Source organism: Taudactylus pleione, unplaced genomic scaffold (assembly GCF_031769625.1).
Source record: "Taudactylus pleione unplaced genomic scaffold, aTauple2 ptg000439l, whole genome shotgun sequence".
Lineage (NCBI taxonomy): Eukaryota > Metazoa > Chordata > Amphibia > Anura > Myobatrachidae > Taudactylus > Taudactylus pleione.
In genome coordinates, this window is record NW_028284841.1 from 1,305,348 (window position 1) to 1,323,873 (window position 18,526).

At 43.1% G+C, this 18,526-nt stretch overlaps 1 protein-coding gene across 1 annotated transcript in view; it reads right to left on the reverse strand.

Annotated features, from left to right (window-relative positions):
• Positions 1-18,526, reverse strand: part of ODAD2 (outer dynein arm docking complex subunit 2) — a 200,311-nt gene that overhangs the window by 119,542 nt on the left and 62,243 nt on the right. Inside the window, exon 10 of the mRNA XM_088447790.1 lies at positions 13,861-14,008. Within this exon, the coding sequence (XP_088303916.1) occupies positions 13,861-14,008 (148 nt within the window). The remainder of the gene's footprint in view (positions 1-13,860; positions 14,009-18,526) is intronic.

Below are 18,526 nucleotides of genomic sequence, written 5' to 3' on the forward strand. Positions count from 1 at the left end.
TGGGACTTTTTGTTGCAACTAACAACAGATCCACAAAATATCTTTAGTTTGATATGCACGGGATCATTTACTATTATAATATATGATGTAATTTACATTCTAGCAATAGAGCATATTTGATTGATTTTTGACATATATGGATAAATGCATATATAGACGAAATTTGTGTAACCTCCAAATGGAGCTAAATTCTCAAGAATATTCACACAAAAAAGTAAGAGAAGAACATAATACTTCTCCTGTGGAGTGTATTTCAAATGGGGTTTTCACACATGTAAGGAGAAAAACAGACTGCAAAATATTGCGTAATATATTGTCATGAGTATGAAGAAATGTATTCTTTCATTAGGCCCATACTTGGCCAACAAATAAAAATAAAATAATAACATATAACCAGTATATAGCGCATGGCACATATGGCCAATAACATGGGGTAATCATAGGCTTGTGTACCAGAATCATGATGTAATAGGCTTTGTGTGTGCACCTCTTGTAATCCGCATTAAACCAGACGGTGTCTAACAATCCCAAGTTTCTGGTCACAAGTCCTCAGGTCCCCTTCAGTGGTAACGATAGTCCTGCAGTCCTTAACGCGTTTCGAGCATAAGCTCTTCATCAGAAGGATGTATAAATGCATGTTTTATTTTTATATGTACGATTTAGTTTTAATGTATATCTACTATTAAATAGATTATTATTCAGTGTAACCAGCGCTGCATTGTGTTACTAATGTTTCCACTTAGCCTGACACATTTTTGATGTTTGTTACTTTGTAATTTTTGTGGGGCAGCAAATTCCCTGGAATTGCATGCTGCAGGTGCACTCAATCATTGACTAAATTTGGTTGTCCAACGCAGACCTTTTTCTTTTTTACCCAGGCCCATGTAACCCTTAATGCAACCCTGCCTGTCAACCATGGTTAGGAGAAGCAAGGCTGCTTATTTTTCAAAGGTGGCAGGACAAGTGGTGGAATTTCAGCTGGGGGCAGAGACATTTACACGGTACACAGTAAGTGCAGACTGTGGGCCTGAGTCAGAGGCGCTCGCTGTTTGCGAGCGCTCGCTGTTTGCGAGCGCTCGCTCATAATCAGGGCGAATTTTTTTTTTTTTAAATCCGCCTCCAGGCCTCCGTTTGTCCAGCCACCCCCCCCTCCCCACCTACAAAAGAGGGCGAGCTGTCGATTAACATCGACTCCATCCCGTTTTGTAGCGAGCCCCGGAGCGAGTGAAAGTCTCACACACTCCGGGGCTCGCGCTTGCGCCGAGCGTGTGCACTAGCCGACCATCGACCCGCTTGCAAGCGCTGTGCGCTCGCGAGCGGGTCTGAATCAGGCCCTGTGTTACGTAGCCGATTTGAATAGCTGCACATAGGGAAGTTACACCACTGGGCAATGTAAAAATATTATTTACAGTATATACAAAATAAAAACACAAAGCAGTACACTGGGAATTACTGGAGAAGATATGGCCAATCCGCCCATGCTGTCAAAGGTGTTTGTACAGGGGTCTGTCAGTGCAGAGAGGGGAACACATAAACCGCCAGCCTATATCCTACCATACTTCCAGTGTGCCTGGCTATATACCCTGGCGTACTTCCAGGGGCCTGTAATACAATGCAATGAAAGATGCTGCAGCCCTCAAAGACAACCAGGTGGGTAAACTCCTAGCAGCATCCCAGACAGCAGCCCCCCAGGTGCATGTACACTCTGGAATTTACCCAGTGGCAGGAAATGCTTGGTGTCCACTGCTGGCTAGCTCATGCCCGATGATGAAAGAGAAGATGATCTCCGGGGATCTGCAGGTGGGGGGAGCGGAAGTGACGGGTGACCTCTGCCGCAGCGACCAGGAGGGGCAGCAGCCGCCAGTCCCAGCATCCACAAAATAGATCGACAGGCAGTTAGTGTATATGTGTGACCCCGGCTTTGAGGCACTGCCTGTGCTGCTCACCTCACATCCCTACTTTCCAGCACCTGACGCCACTAGCGGGTAACCAAGGGAGGGTGAGTAGTGGATCAGGAAGGGGTGGACTGATCTGTGAAGCACAGCCTTAGGTGGCCGGTCCCTGTGGAGGGGTCAAGCACCATGAACAAATCATGTCGGCTTCAGCCATTACTATGCCAGGGCCGACTCTCATTGGGTAGGTTGTGTCACATATTTAAAAAAAAAAGGAAAAATAAATTGTTTACAGTGGCCCCAAAACTATCCGGCCCACCGGGAAAACTCCCTGTGAGGTCTATGGCCAATCCGCCCCTGCCTGTGCGTCATGTCACACAGCAAGTAACATGCCTCAGACTGAAGCCTCTCCATCCTCATTTCACTAATAAATCTAGTTTTCGAACTTCTTCATGGTAAGTCTACTCCATACTTAGCAAGGTATGCACTTATACAGCTTAGAATGGCTACCAAAAACCGATAGTTGGTAACCAATGTTCCCAATCCAATGGAAATGCTTTTTCAATTAGATGCTGGGATTTCGATTGTTGCTGCCATCACGTTTCCTTCCAACGCCTGCTGAAGTCCTTCCTGGTGTCTGAAGCTGAGGTCCTTTGACATGCACACACTTCAGGTGTCCAATGCCCACATACATTAGCATACCCACAAATTATTAATATGAGATGGCTATATGCCATCGCAAGGCATCTTGTGTTGGTGGCAATGCCACCACTATTATATGGCCTTTTTTGCAATGATTATCCCTACATTCAGCTCAATTCCTCCCATAGGTCAGTGTACAAATCTCCTCCTCAAATCTGCCAATTAACTCAGCAACCACATGCCTTTGGTGGATATCATGGCGTATGGGCAAATAGAGGTGCAACAGAGGACTTTGTACTGCACCTAGGCCATGAGCTTTGTAAGTGATATCATTCATCTAAGTATTATCACTGCTGGGTAAATGTCCTTTCCTAAACTTTCATCTGCAAGTACCAGATGCAAATCATTTGTTTCTTTCAGCTTCATGTGCAGTTTCTGAGTAGCCTCCTTGCACAGCGACCAAAAACAATATTGCTGAAGTGTTTCTGATATTTTCCTCAGTATTGAACATAATTACAAATGGGAAACAGCGTTGTGCAATAATTAGTTCCAGAAACCATCTAACTTACCTCCACTGTATCCAAGAGACTATATACATTTTTTTTTATTAATGTCAATGTTTGTCTTTTCTCATTTAGCAGAGTCTTAAGTTTTGTATATATTCGCTAAAGTTCAGTGAATACATAAATCTCCTACACACTTCTGTGGAATATTTTAAAAAATGTTAAAATAAAGAAAAATAATTGGAATACTATATTATTCCTTAGTGTAAATGACAATTATAATAAATGTCACTGTAGACTACTGGGACGGTTCGAAAACACAAGGATGCACAGGTTCAACCTAATATGTCAGCCTGGTGCAGAGGAGTGACAGTGAGCATGGCATATCTATTTGGTAAAGTAGAAACTCCAGCTGTTATATGTACAGTATATTATTCAAGTCATTAATTCGTAGCCTATAAAGCAGCAATTTCACATAGGTTAATTTTTTTGTCTTTACATAGCTAGTTGAGGACATGCATATGAGAGTTATTGTTTCTTAGCTGTCCTTCTATAAATTATTACCTCCTTTTCCAAATCTCTCTGGAGATCACACAAGTTGGTCATTTACACAACCACTGGATTCCGGCCCTCATCGTGTCATGTGATAGCAGAGAGGGGCAGGGGAAGGGGAAGGGTAGGATTTTAAAGTGCACAGAGCCCATAGAGCTCAAATTCATTACACATTGAGGGTTGTAGTGCTTCAAAGTCATCCAAATTTGTATTGAGCACAACTATGTACATATTATTAATACAATTATTATTATTATTTTTTTTACAAATGTTAGGCAGTATATATAGTAGCTATTCTATTATTTGTGAGTGGGTCTAGCATGTGAGATGCACCCACTCAGCATGGCATAGCACCCAGCAGCTGGGACTAAAGTATTCACTACTGTATTAGAATAGCTGCATTTTTAGCTGGATGTATTTAGATGCTAAAATGTAACAGTCAAAAAAAAGTGCTACAACTTTATTTTGTACATTTCTCAAGTAAATAACACATAAACATAATCTATTTTGTGTCATAGAGATAGATGAATGAAGGACTTAATTTTGACATAACATCAGGTCATCTTAAACACACACACATTCCGCAGCACATATCCTAACCCACTGCTCCATGCTCCTTCCTCACTATCTACCCCATTTGTGTCACCCCTGTCTGACTGCCCCTCCCCTTTAGAATGTAAGCTCTCACGAGCAGGGCCCTCATCCCTCATGTGCTTCTCCTCCCCCTACTTATAGTATCATTTACTCTCCAATTGGCACCTATCATTTGGTTGCTGAGGCCCTGCTGCTTGTGTTATGAAGCAATGTTTATAAACCATGTCCTTGTCCTGCATTGTTTTGTATTACCATTAACTGTTTTTGTTGTGTGCTCATTTATGTACTGTGTAAGGCGCTGCGGAACCTTTGTGGCGCCATATAAATAAAGGATAATAATAATAATAATTCCCAGTATGCTCCTTTATTTATAGGACTATAGGAGATCCCTCGTCTAACCCCTTGGTGCCCTGGTATAGTTCAAAATTGTTTTTGTTTTTTAGGGAACAAAGATTTATCAAAGGGAATATTTACATTTGACAATGTCCCTGTTAATATTGTATAAAATTACTTGACAGTACCACTTTTGTATGCTGGTCACAATTATTAATATATGTTCTAATGCTGTGATTAACAAGCATTAAAAACCATTTAAAATTGTATCGTTGTGCTTGGACACATTGATTTGGGGGTTTACAGCAAAATATATTCAACCCCATTTATGATACACATAAACGCACATGGCTAGCGGGGAAGGGTATTCATATAAGTCATATGTCTGAACCTTAGTTTCTTACAAAATAGGGAAAGATTGTTCTACTTCTGAACCAATTATTAAATAATTATTCTTATTTAATAACCATCATCTGTAGAGAGTTGGCCATACTGTTATGATAAATTTTGTTTGTAAATCTATCTAAATTCCACAAAGCACCTGCTGTTAAGAACCAAAACTGTGTATTTTCATTATTCCTTTTAAATCAAGTGATAAAATGTTCTAGGTTTGTACCACAATATGAACTTAAATTTAATTTAACATTAAACCAAAAGTATGTCTGGCACCTACAAATAGTGGAGGTAGTCATTTTGTGTTTGGAAATAGTAATTATGAAACGTCATTAGAAACTGGTTATATCTGTTATGAATAACACTGTGATAAGCCTCTAGAACAGGGGTTCCCAACCACGGTCCTCAAGGCACAATAACAGTCCAGGTTTCAAGGATAGCCATACTTGAGCACAGGTATCTTAATTAGTACCTCAGTTATTTTGATTTATCCATCTGTGCTCAAGCATGGATATCACTAAAACCATGGACTGTTGGTGTGCCTTGAGGACCGAGGTTGGAAAACACTGCTCTAGAAACAGAACCAACTGCTTAATCTGTAACAGCCAATTTCCCCTTAAAGTCAGATAAACTTACTGGTATTCCAATGCTGCCAGGATGTCTACATGAATAGTAATGGCTTGTCAAGGCTTAATGTGTTTACTAAAGTATATACAGGACACACAAATCAGGTTATATACTGAAACAAGCAAAAGGGACAATGGCAAAAGTTCAATATAAATAATGAGAGTTATGGTAAGAACTTACCTTTGTTAACTCTTTTTCTTCGAAGTCCATAAGGTCCACAGGGAGACCTTGGGGAGTAGGTGATGGAACTGGATCCCAGGCACCACCCAGTTAAAGCTTTCAGCTCCCAGAATGCAGCAGTCCATCCTACCTATACACTACCCCCGAGCCAGAGACACCTCAGTTGCTAAGAAGCCAAAGGCCGGAGGAGGATAAGAGAGAGAAGGAAGACTGGAACACTCAAGACACACCCGCAAAGAAGGAGACGGGAAACCGGTGACCAGTGAGATAGCCCATATGAAGCCAGGTGCATCAGGGCGGGTGCCCTGTGAACTCTATGGACTTCGAAGAAAGAGAGTTAACAAAGGAAAGTTCTTCAGGGTCCATAGGCTCCACAGGGAGACCATGGGGATGTCCCAAAACAGTCCTTTTAAGGGAGGGGACGCTCCTGCGCTGAGAGGAGAATACGGCGCCCAAAGGAGTCACAGCTTTATCCACACAGTGAAACCGGTCAGGGACTGGCTTTTAAATGACCACCACCAACTATTAGGAGCCCATCCATCTGTCCATTCATTGGTGACACTTTCTACTGCACAAAACTGCTATTTGGACCAAACCGTGCCCAAGGGACTACTATCCATGCGACAGCTCTGCAAGATTTGCTAATAAAGACCCTGCATTCTATTTGGACACTGGAATTGGTAAATATAGCTAAATTGGAGTGTACATCCCTATTCACCATAGGAGATATTTTGGACTTTGAAATTACATGGGACATTTGCTCCAGATTTGTTTATGAACTGAGATTTCAGCAGTACAAGGTGGATCATATTGTGACATTTTATTGCGGTTTACTGTGTATTCAGATACCACCAAGAACTGGGCAAATATATGCATATTTTAATATTTAGTATTTATTTGTCTGTATGATTAAAATGTATTCTTATTATACATGTTGATTGCATTTACCTTATTTTGAGTGCTGGTATATTGCATTGTTTTTTCTATTTTGTGGAGGGATTGACCATCCCTTTTTTTCCAGCTGCTCCGTCGTTATTTGAGAAAACATTCCTGACAGTTCAAATGGAGGGCCCTGGAGGGCACGAAGAACTACTGACAAATCCCACGGAGCCACTGGATGGACAAAGGGAGGTTGAATCCGGAGGACTCCCTGGAGGAAGGTGTGGGCATCCGGTAATGGAGCACGTCTATGCTGTAACCAAATGTATAGAGCAGAGACATGCACTTTCAGTGTAGCAAGGAAGGCCAGGACTCTGGAAAGCCTAAACACTTGAGGATCGTAGCTTCTGGTACGATGCCATTGGAAACATGTATGCCACACTCTGTGGCAGATCTGAGCCGTGGCTGGCTTACGCGCTCTGAGCATAGTGTTGACTTCAGAGCTAAAGAATCCTTTGGACCTCAGGAGGGATGTCTCAAGAGCCACGCCGTCAAAGACAGATGACCCCGGTCAGGGTAAAGGCAAGGACCCTGAGACAGCAGGAACGGAGCGTCGATGGAGGATCACTGGTACATCGATGGAGACGTCACTGGTACTCCGAGGTTCTGAGTACCAGTGACGTCTGGGCCAAGCTGAAGCCACCAGCAGGACAGTACCTCCGTCTTGTTTGAACTTCCGAAGAACTCGAGGAAGAAGAGAGACAGGAGGGAACAGGTATGCAAACTGGAAGGTCCACTTCACTGACAATACGTCTACGAAGGTTGGTTCGGCATCTCTTGTTCTGAACCCATACACCGTCAGATTGTGATTGTGTCAGGAGGCCAAGAGGTCCACCTCTGGGAGGCCCCATCTGCTCTCCAGGAGTTGAAACACCTCTAGGAGAAGAGACCATTCCCCGGGATGCACCTTGTGACAGCTGAGGAAGTCTGCTTCCCAATTGAGAACTCCTGGAAGGAACACTGCAGAGATGACCAGGAGGCAACCCTCAGCCCATGTCAGAATGCGGGACACTTCTGTCATTGCTGCCCAACTTCGAGTGCCTCCTTGATGGTTGATGTAAGCCACTGTTGTGGCATTGTCGGACTGAACCTGTACAGGATTTCCGTGAAGTATGTGCTGGCCCAGTTTGAGGGCCCTGTAGACAGTTCGAAGTTCCAAAACGTTGAGTGGCAGGGTTGATTCGACTGATGTCCAACAGCCCTGAAAGGAGTGCGGACCGGTCACTGCACCCCAGCCCCGGAGACTGGTGTCCGTTGTTAGGATTACCCAGTTCGTGATCCAAAAGGGGCAACCTTTGGTTAGATGAGATATCTGTAGCCACCAAGATGGAGACAGCCCCACCTCCAGAGAGAGCACCATCATCTGAGCTCCGATCCGATGGGTAACCCGTTCCACCTGGAAAGGACCAGCCTTTGCAAAGACTTGGAATGGAAACGAGCATATTCCACCATGTCGAAGGTGGACACCATGGATCCCAGAACCTGCATTGCCGAGTGGATTGACACTCGGCGACTGTGGAGACATCTGCACACTTGTAGTTGAAGTGTGGAGATCTTGCCTGATGTCAGAAAGATTCTCTGATCCTAATAATCCAGCAGTGCTCCTAGATGAATCATTGAGGGATTCAGGGAGGACTTTTTTTCAGTTGATTAACCATCTGTGCTTGTGAAGGAAAGCAATGGTTAGCTGTTGATTGCTTTAAAGCACCTCTGGGGACCCTGCGAACAGCAGGAGGTCTTCCAAATCTGGTAGTAGTAGTCAGATACCCAGACCACGCAAGTGGGCCGCCATGATAGGCATAATTTTGGTAAACAACCGTGGAGCTGTGGACAGTCCAAAGGGCAGAGCCTGAAATTGGAAGTGTTGCTGTAGTATAGCAAACCATAGATAACACCGATGAGATGATGCCATAGGTACATGTAGGTACGCGTCCTGAATCTCCAGCGTTACCATAAAGTCCCCAGGCTCCATAGCTAGGATGATGGAACATAGGGCTTCCATCCTGAACCTTGGCACCTTTAGGAATCTGTTCAGGGATTGGAGATTGAGGATAGACCGATGAGAGTCATTCAGCTTCTGAACCAGAAAGAGAGTAGAATAATAACCAGTCCCTGGCTGAGATAGTGGGACTGGTATAATTACCCCTGCTTGCAGCAAGGACTGTATAGTTTTCAGGATTTGTAAGGCCTTGTTCGGGTCTGACCTGTGTAGAAAAACTGGTGGGGAGGCCATCTGAGAAATGATAGGGCGTACCCGTGAGAGACCACTTCTCTTACCCAAGCATTCGTGGTGGTTAGACACCAGTACTGGGCGAATCGAATAAGTCGGCCTCCCACTCTGGGAACCACCAATTGGTTCAGGCTGAGGGTTTAACCTTGGGTTTAGAAGCAGGAGCATCTGGTGGTGCAGGTTTGCTTGGTTCTGGGTTTATGGCGGCCCTCGTGGAGGCCGACTGCCTAGGAAAAGACTGGCCTTTTGGCTTTCCTTGAGGACGAAGGACTTAAAAGATGTAGTCTGAGGCCTTGTAGTAGAAGTAGCTGTAGGTAGGAATGACGTTTTCGCTGCTCCCAACGTGGTTACAATTTTGTCCAGGTCAGGACCAAACAAGATTTCTCCATTATAGGATAATCCTTCAAGGCCTTCCTTAGAATCCGCATCTGCCTTCCATGTCACAGTGGTACGGTGGACAGATACAGTCGCTGCTGAAACTCTGGAGGCTAGGAGACTGGCATCCAATGTTGCTTCTCCATTAGAGGAAGCTGCATCTCGAATGTGAGCAACAAAAGACATCTGATCCCTAGAAGCTTCTGAGGGAAAAGAGTCCTCAATAGCATCGGCCCAGCTCTCTATTGCTATAGCCACCCATGCAATAGCCCTGGTTGGACGGGCAACAGCCCCTGAAAGACAGCACATCGATTTCAGGCAGACTTCCAACCTCCTACCCGTAGGATTCTTTAAGGAAGTAACTGTAGTAATAGGCAACGCAGCGCTTGTAATTAAACACGGAATATGGGAATCGGGGTGTTCCCCAAGTCGCCCAATGAGCCGCAGAAAGAAGGTAACATGAGGTCAGACATTTTTGCGGTTGAAACCTCTTTCCAAGCGATTACCAGGCTGCTGCCGTGTGTTCAGCTAGTTGATCCGATAGAGGGAATACTGCTGAAGCTACTTTCTGTCGTTTAAACAGAGGGTGCTTGGATTTAGGGGCTGGCTCGTCCTCTGCTATTAATAAGATGGATCTGACACCTCGCACCAAGTCAGGAATATTAATTTATGACGATAACACAGGACGTGTTTACTGGGTTGGGGCTTCCCACATTGCAACATGGTTTGAAAGGCATTAGATGTAGCCGTCAGACTCTGCACTGAGCTAGAGAATACGTCTACCCATGGTGGGGGTACAGGAGGTACCTGTATCACCTGAACCTGATGTGGCAACCCCAAAGGGGGCATTATGTCCTGTTGTGATAGCCCCATAGGGTAAACCACAGCCGGAACCGCTAGGCGGTTCTGCAAAAGTGGCCAGTACATGAGCAAAGGAAGCCCAGGTAATATGTAGCCCTTATCAAATCCTCCTCATTTAAGCCTGCAGCCCATACCTTGCATGATAGCAGTATGGGGGAAGATGCCTGTTAATACTCCTGCCTATGCTAGACATAGCTGCAGAGTAAATGGCAAACACTATGGCACTGGGTATAATGAAACCACCGTGTATGTAGGATACTAGTAGGAGTGCAATATACTAGTCCTGTCTTATGCCTGGGTAAGCTGCAGGAGCACGCAGCCCAAATATGGCACAGTGCAACGAATGCATGTGACAAAACCTCACAAATACGTAGTTCTATAAATGTGAGGCACAGGAACACCCCTGAATACACTTGCATGTTAAGGTAATAGTCAGAGAAAAAAACACTGGTCCTGACTGATGCTTGGATAAGCTGCAGGAGCCCACTGCCTAAGTATGCAACACACTGGTCCTGTTGGACACTTGGGTAAGCTGCAGGAACCCTTTGCCTAAATATGGCACAGTGCAGCACACAACAGTATGTGTCAGACCTCACAAATATTATCATATATATATATATATTCCTTGAGACCAGCAGCACACACCATGAGAACGAAGTAGGTAAACAGAGTGCACGGCAAAAAAACAGAGTTAAAGAATTCAGCCAGCACATCCTTATGCAAAAAAGTATCAAAAAGCTTTCTTTGTCCAATGAAAGTATCACATATAGCAATCAGCAATAAAGGGGAGATCCACATCTGTAGGGAACTTCATAGTACAGTGCGACTTCATAGAGCAATACATCTCAGCCTAAACAGCAATGGGCTACAGTGTGTGATCTACTCATCTCAATGGCAGAGTCACAAATTCCCAAACAAGATATAACGGCCGACAGCGGCTGTTTCATTGTTAACCTAACACCTTCATGTGAGTTAAAAGAACCACCTTAACTACACCTGTATTCGGGCATTGTAAATAAGAGAAAAGGTACAGATATATGCTGACAGTTAGGAAACAAAGACACAGACAAGCAGCACTAGCATAAGTCACATACAATGCAGAAAGTATACTGCAAAGTGGCACTACAATCAACTGCCCAGATTCAGTGTCTGGGAAGGATATAGTGCTGCATACCCCAACCCAAGGCAGAGGTGTGTAGGGGTACTAGACCATGCGCTGTCCTGAGAGATCTGCGAATGCACCAAAAAAATGGCCGCCGGAGACCTCAGAGGAAGCATGGCTGCAGGAGGAGAGAGGCTCAGAGAAGCCAGACCGCAGTGGAAAGGCGTGCTGAGCTGGGGGGAGAAGACGCTAAAACAGGGAAAGCTGTCTCCTCTGGCTGATGATTAACCCCTGGGACGCTGGCTCCCACACCAAATATGTCCCTGATGGTCTAGTGGAGTGCAGTATCTGGAGCCTGCATCCACCCTCAGCACCTCTGGTCTGTCCCTTGAGACCGGAGGTATGACTGCCAATATGCGGGTCACCGCATGCGGTGACCCGCCTTACCTGTCCCCATGCGTCTGGCTGCAGTCTGAGCTCTCCCGCAGGGCCTGGCTAGCACAGACCCCGGGGGCCAGCCGAGATCCCCAGATCAGTACTGGCGTTGCGGCGCTGGCGTGGTGACAGAGCGGCAGCGCAGACGTCCTATGGACAATTTGCCGCTGCACTTTCTCAAGATAGTCCAATAAACTAATAAAATCATAAAATAAAATAGCTTTGGGGCTGCTAAGCAGCCCCCCTGCGTTAACAGAGACCCGACTCTGGCCAGGCACCAACTAAAACTGAGGTGCCTCTGGCTCGGGGGCGGAGTATAGGGAAGATGGACCGATGCATCCTGGGAGCTGAAAGCATCAACTGCGTGGTGCCGGGGATCCAGATCCATCACCTCCACCCCAAGATCTCCCTGTGGAGCCAATGGACCCTGAAGAAGAAATATTGATTGAGAATTAAAGGTGAAGACCTCTGACAAGAGGTTTTGCAATAGTAACACATAATAATTATCACAATAGCAGTGACAATCACTGATATAATGGATATAAAAAGAACTGATATGATAACAGAAACTAAATCATGGACTGAGACAGACAAATAATCAGGAACACTCCAGGGCCAGGGAAATTAACACAGAATCAGAATCAAGGAACAAGCCAAGATCAAACACCAGGAATCAACAGATAACTGATCAGGAGCAAATCTACACATCTCATTACCCCCACAAACTTCCAGGGAACATGGACTCCCCAGTAGCATCACCTCTACCACCACAGTGGCATTAGCACCTCCACCTCATATCATGTAGAGTGAAGCTGAGCATGTCTCAGGGGCGACTGTCATCAGTCCCCCTGCTGCAGCCAATCTCTGCACTCGTAGAGATCGGTGTAATAATGCTCAGCTGGGAACTGAAAGATGAGACTGTGTCAGTGAAAGTCCATCTGGCTGTGGTTGCATCATATGTGACTGCACCAGTTAAGTGGTTAAAGGCTAAGCATTCGAGCCTAGCTACTGATGCATAATTAGCAGCACCTGAGAGACAGCAGAAAGGAGAAGAGAAGCCGTCTGGTGTGTATCCTAGGTCAGGACTGATTTTATGTTATCCAGACAACCTGTGGATCTGTAGGAATCCTTCAGTAAAGCTGGCCATACACGCTACAAATATCGGGGCGATCCACCTGATATCCGCGGATCGCCCTGATAATTGTAGCATGTGTGTGGGCAACCGAGGGATAAATATTGCTCGGTCGGGCATGCCTGATTGTCCAGCATGCCCGTCCGATGCGATATTTATGAGTACAATGTCGGCCGCATCGAGCATTGTATGCCCAGCCGCGGCCGACAGACAGATATTTCCTGTATTCCTTCCTATGGAAGGAACAGGGAAATGTCTCCTCCCCCGAGGGCGGATCGCAGATGTCGGACTAATACACTGTAAGAAATCTCAGTGTCTGCAGCTGGCAGGCTGAAAGATAAAATGTCTGTCGGTCTGACAGGCATTTTATCTGGCCGTGTATGCCCAGCTTTAGAAATTAATGCACCACATCTTTTAAAACGTGACAGTAATGACTACACCTGTGCACTAGCCAGCTGGTCTGGAAAACGTGATCCTCAAGGACCAGTTTGGCTACCCCTGTTCTAGGTAACCTGCAAGATAGTTTTAAAATCAAGCAATCAAACCCTAGCAACAGAATTGCAGTCATGTGACCACTGCAGAGTTCAGTTAATTCTAACAATATCAATGTGAATGCAGCATATACAATCAATAAGGACCTAGGGGTCTATTTACTAAGCCTTGGATGGAGATAAAGTCAATGGAGATAAAATTCCAGCCAATCAACCTCTAACTGCCATGTCACAGGCTGTGTTTGAAAAATAGCAGTTAGGAGCTGGTTGGCTGGTACCTAGTAACTTAGTAAATAAACTCCCTAGTAACCACAGAAAGAATGCAGCCTATGAAATTACTAGAAAGCAGTTATTCAATTCCATAGTGATTTCACTAGTTTTCAGTGAAGTGATAGTCTGCAGTCTTGTAAATATTGGTTCAGCGCTCTCATTCGCTGCCTCGACTGTTTCAAGGCAATGGACACTCTTTAAGCCAATAATATTAGCCTTAAACAGAGCATTGGTAATACACTGAGGCAGGGGCAATTATCTTGGTGACTCACCACATTTCACCACTAACTGTTAATACACAATATTTACCTTTAAATACTTGACCAGTTTCTGGATTTGCCAATACTCTGTGGGCAGGTCAGCATTTCCCTCCTGGCGTCGTTCTGGCTGTTCCTCGTCTTCTTCGCTCTCACTAGAACTTTCACTAAATTCGTCTGATTTTGTTCCAGGAGTTTTACTATTAACATAAAGCAAAATAATTACTCTATAAATATAAAAGAAAATACTATATTAAAAAAGAATCATTTTTTTAAGGAAAAAGTTGCATGGCTTATAAGATAATTTATGGCAAAATTATATTTTATAAAATATTGTTACAAACTATTTGAAGTATTCTGTATTGTTGCTGACATTTAAAATGTATAATAAGAAATTAAACTAAACGTGTTGTGGTATTATATCGATGCAACTGACTAGATGTAAAATATGAATTTTTTAGGAGGAGGGAGACAAATTATTAGTCTAGAGTCAAGATAATAATAACATTTCTGAAAATGAAAGACAACTCAGATAGATGTACGTGTCACAAAGTTATCTTGTATTCATTCTTCATAAACTTCCCACTTGTTAAACTTAAGTGTCATATGCATTGTATTTTATTATTCCAAATGGTCATCACATTTGTAGTACATAACTGTTGAGCAGAAAGGACTACACTGTGTTTGTTCCGGATCAAATGTTCCTGATTGGTTACATGTTGTAATGCTTTTACCGGAGGCTGGAGCACTGTAACAGTCCTTAAGGAAGCTTTTCAAAGACACTAATTAAGTACCAGAGAACATTGTTAAATCTAGGATGGGAAAATGTGGAAGTGCACAAGAGTTTTCATCTGCCAATTCTTCCAATTTGTACCAGTTCCTATTCTAAGGTTATATGCATGAGCTAGCATACCAAGACAAGAACAACTGATTGGGTCCAAAATTGTGCTCCTTCTGTTCGGAGGAATTGTGTGTCATCATGGTGTCATCATGGTACTCCAGGCTGAATGTGGTGTAATGTGCTTGGATTCTGTAGCCAAATACAAAATGAGCTTTTGCTCAATGGGAAGATAAATTCTGACAAACTTCCAGCAGTCTGAAGCAGCTTTTCCTCTGCGAGGTGGCATCCCTGCAGTTTATAAATGGCCCCTTGGGTTGTTTTGCACATGTACTGAGATGTGGACACATCAGTCGTACCAAGGTAACCTTTAATACACTATATAATATACTGGTCACCAAGCACAAACACAAATTATAATAATTAAAGAAAAACTAAGAACACCATCCTCAATCCACGTTTAGTTTGTGATCTCATATAGGCCCCCATTTATTAATGATTGTAAATGCAATGCGGTCTGGGCATGACATTACCACCCATGAACGCATTGCAATATGCAATCATAGAGCCCGTATGTATCATCCGGCACATGCTGGGACACGGGCTCTATCCCTGCGATGTGCCCGGAGAGCTGCTGGGGGTAATGCGAATGCGCAGTCCCGCTGACTGCACATGCACGGCCTCCATTGCTGGAGAGGGTTCCGTAAGAATCCTCCGGTGGCTAATTATGCGCGGTGTAGCCCGTAGACTACAGCGGCTAACTACGGGGGCCAATATCTAGAATGCATTGCCTCCTACCTATAGAAACCTATGGGGGATGTGGCTGCCAGCGGAAATGTAGGGATAACAGCAGGGTTGCAGTCGCTCCTTCATACATCCGGGGGAAACTTAATATTTGTGGTTAACCCCCAAAAAAGGGTGTTTTCGGGGATTAAACCTCAAATATACAATGATAAATGGGCCCCATAAACCTTGCATCAAGCTCTGATAGGGTGTCAAGGTCAACAAAGCAGATGCATGGGACCAGTGATTTAACTATCATTTCTTTATGGGGCACAATTATTAAAGTGATCTTGAGCAAATTCCCCCACAAAATCTAAGTATCCCCTAAATGTAACAAGAAGAAACCACAGCAGATATCTCCAATATCTATCACAGTCCCTCCCTTTCTGACCACAAAAGCAGCCCCATAGGCTTCCTTGGCAGCTGCTAAGGAAGTCAGATCTACCAAGCTCAGGAGCTTGGCCTTGGAATAATGGTATCTGATGATGGCATTAGCCATAGTAGCCTATGGGCTACTTTTTCACAAAATGTACCAGAGAGGGATCTCTGGTACATTTGGTAAATGCAAGTGGGACCTTTTTATGGCGCAAAATTTTCTTACCACAATCACATTTTATATGCGGGTTGTTGGTAAATATTTCCCTATACGGTAGATACGTTAATACTCCTAAAAAGGAAAAGTGGAGATCAGATTCTAGCTACTTTCTACAGTAACACCTCCTCTTTTCCTATTAGAATTATTAGTAAATCTACCCCTTAAGAGAAATGTAATAGTATAAAGAAACAAAAATAAAAACTGAAACTTTATAAGCTAGTGCAAGTGAGATGCCTGTACTAGCGAAATACCTATTAGTATTAGTTCAGGCCTATTGCCCTGCTTAAATTACAAACATTAGTGCAGTCACAGTCAGTTGCTTTTTATACAAAATAATAGGTGTTTTTTTTAAATGTAGCTCATAAAACCACAGATCTTTGTAAGGATTCAAATTCCATGAACAATTATTTCCAGTGTTGGATTGCAAAATCGGACTGAATTCTCTGTAGGTGAAATTAGATAGAAAAATAATTATGTGAATACCTAGTGTGGAAGATGTACCATCGTGAATGTGACATCTGTTTTGTATTACCTTTCAGCAAGAGTGAATCTTTGTTACAAAATATAATAAAAAAATAAGCTATAGTTTTCTATTTAAAATTTTTCTCCAACTTAAAAATCCCAAATTTACATTAGAGGGAGTAAAAGTGGGCCTGTAGAAATTAAACAAATCACAGACTGCCAGTCATTATCAGTTCAATTTATTACCATCTGCTTTTGCTTGCCATCAATCAAAGTTAATCTTTCGGCAATGATCATACCAATTTTTTTTGTCTAGTCCTGAGTGCTAGACATATTACAGTTCATCAGGACAACTAAAGTCAATTGCTGTGTCCAACGCCTATGAAATATCAGATCCAGATGGCTGCTTCCCACTTATCCTTAGTCTGGATTTTCTCTTCACAAATTTTCTAAGTCTTCTGTATGTAAACACTAAATATCCCATTATCCAAGGGAGATAGCATAACAACAACAAACCAACGCTTTCATTGTTAAATAGTGAGCATGTGTGCAGATCAGTATGCTTAATAAAATATAACTGTGGCCATATTTTATGCCTGTAATATAGCATATTTTATGGAATTTATAAATTAAATTAAATTATGTTTTGGTTGAATAATAATTCAGAAAAATGAAGCTTATGATCTGCCTATACTGAAGGTATAAGTGTTTGTACCACGCACAATTGGCGATTTAGAGACCCAGCGTTCTACCACCAGGCAATCTTATATGCTTGACACCAGTTGAATGTTTTTGTCTTTTTCAGGAGCATTTGAACAGGAACAGACAAATATTTTTATTAGTCTTCATCTTTTGTATGTACATGATTTCCTAGTTTTAACCTGAGAGAAGGCAGCATAACCTGCAGCCAATGTGAACAACAGCACAGAGTATTTCAGGAGATGAATATTGTAAGATAGTGTGTACATCTGTCAGGCAAGGGCTGAATGTGACAAGAGCAGTGTTATGATGTTGGGAGTGAAAAGGAGGCAGCAGGAGGTAAAAGACCAACAACATTGCCTACCGCCCAACATTTAGGCCTACAAAATCAGGATAAAGAATCCCTTCCCCAAAGCAACATAAACCCCACGCCAAACTGCCTGCTGTGATCTGCACAAAAATGGCCACTTTTGTGTGACACCGCAAATCGAGACTGTCCTGACAACCTGGGATCGTTGGAAGGAATATATTGGTACTGTTGAAGTGTAACTACTCTCTGACAAAATTACACAATAAATTAATACAATTTAAAGAAATATGGATTTTGCATATTCAACACTAATTCTATGCCTGCAAAATGCATCACAATTAGTCCACAATACGTGAACTTCTGTCATCACGGCTGCAGCTTGAGCGAGCATGTCACTAATGTGCACTGTGTATGCTGAAGAACCTGAGGTGGGTGCCACAGGCTGCCACTGCACTGACAGGACAGACCATGTAAAGAAAAGGACCAGGGACACAGGATAAGTATAATGGAACGGGAAAGGGCAGGGCAGGCAGGGCAGGGATGGTTGCGGTGACCCGGCAGATGCCAGGTCCTTTTACTAGTGACTATAGAAAAAGACACTGATGACAGACCCTGGTTCAAACCCAAGTGTGAACTTTTTCAGATCTTATATAATTATGTTTATCTATCATTATTTGAGGCACCATAACCTAGATTGTAAACCCTAATTAACAGATAAGCTGTCCCAGATCAATTTTATATGCAGCCCTACATAAAATTAATATGCTAATAGTACATACATAAATAAATAAATAAATAAATAGTAAAATAATTATTGTATAACATAATGTAATTTATAAGGAACACTATGAATTATTTGAAACTATTATGCAATAACATCCAGAAATTGACAAATAATATTTCCTCTGTACAGTATTTATATCAATCTTGTTAACAAAGTTTCTAACTCCTTGGCTGATGGCGCTTGGGTGGTTGTTAAAGGAAGTACAGTATTTTGTTTGATCCTGTTTTCTTCAAATACCAAGGAACTT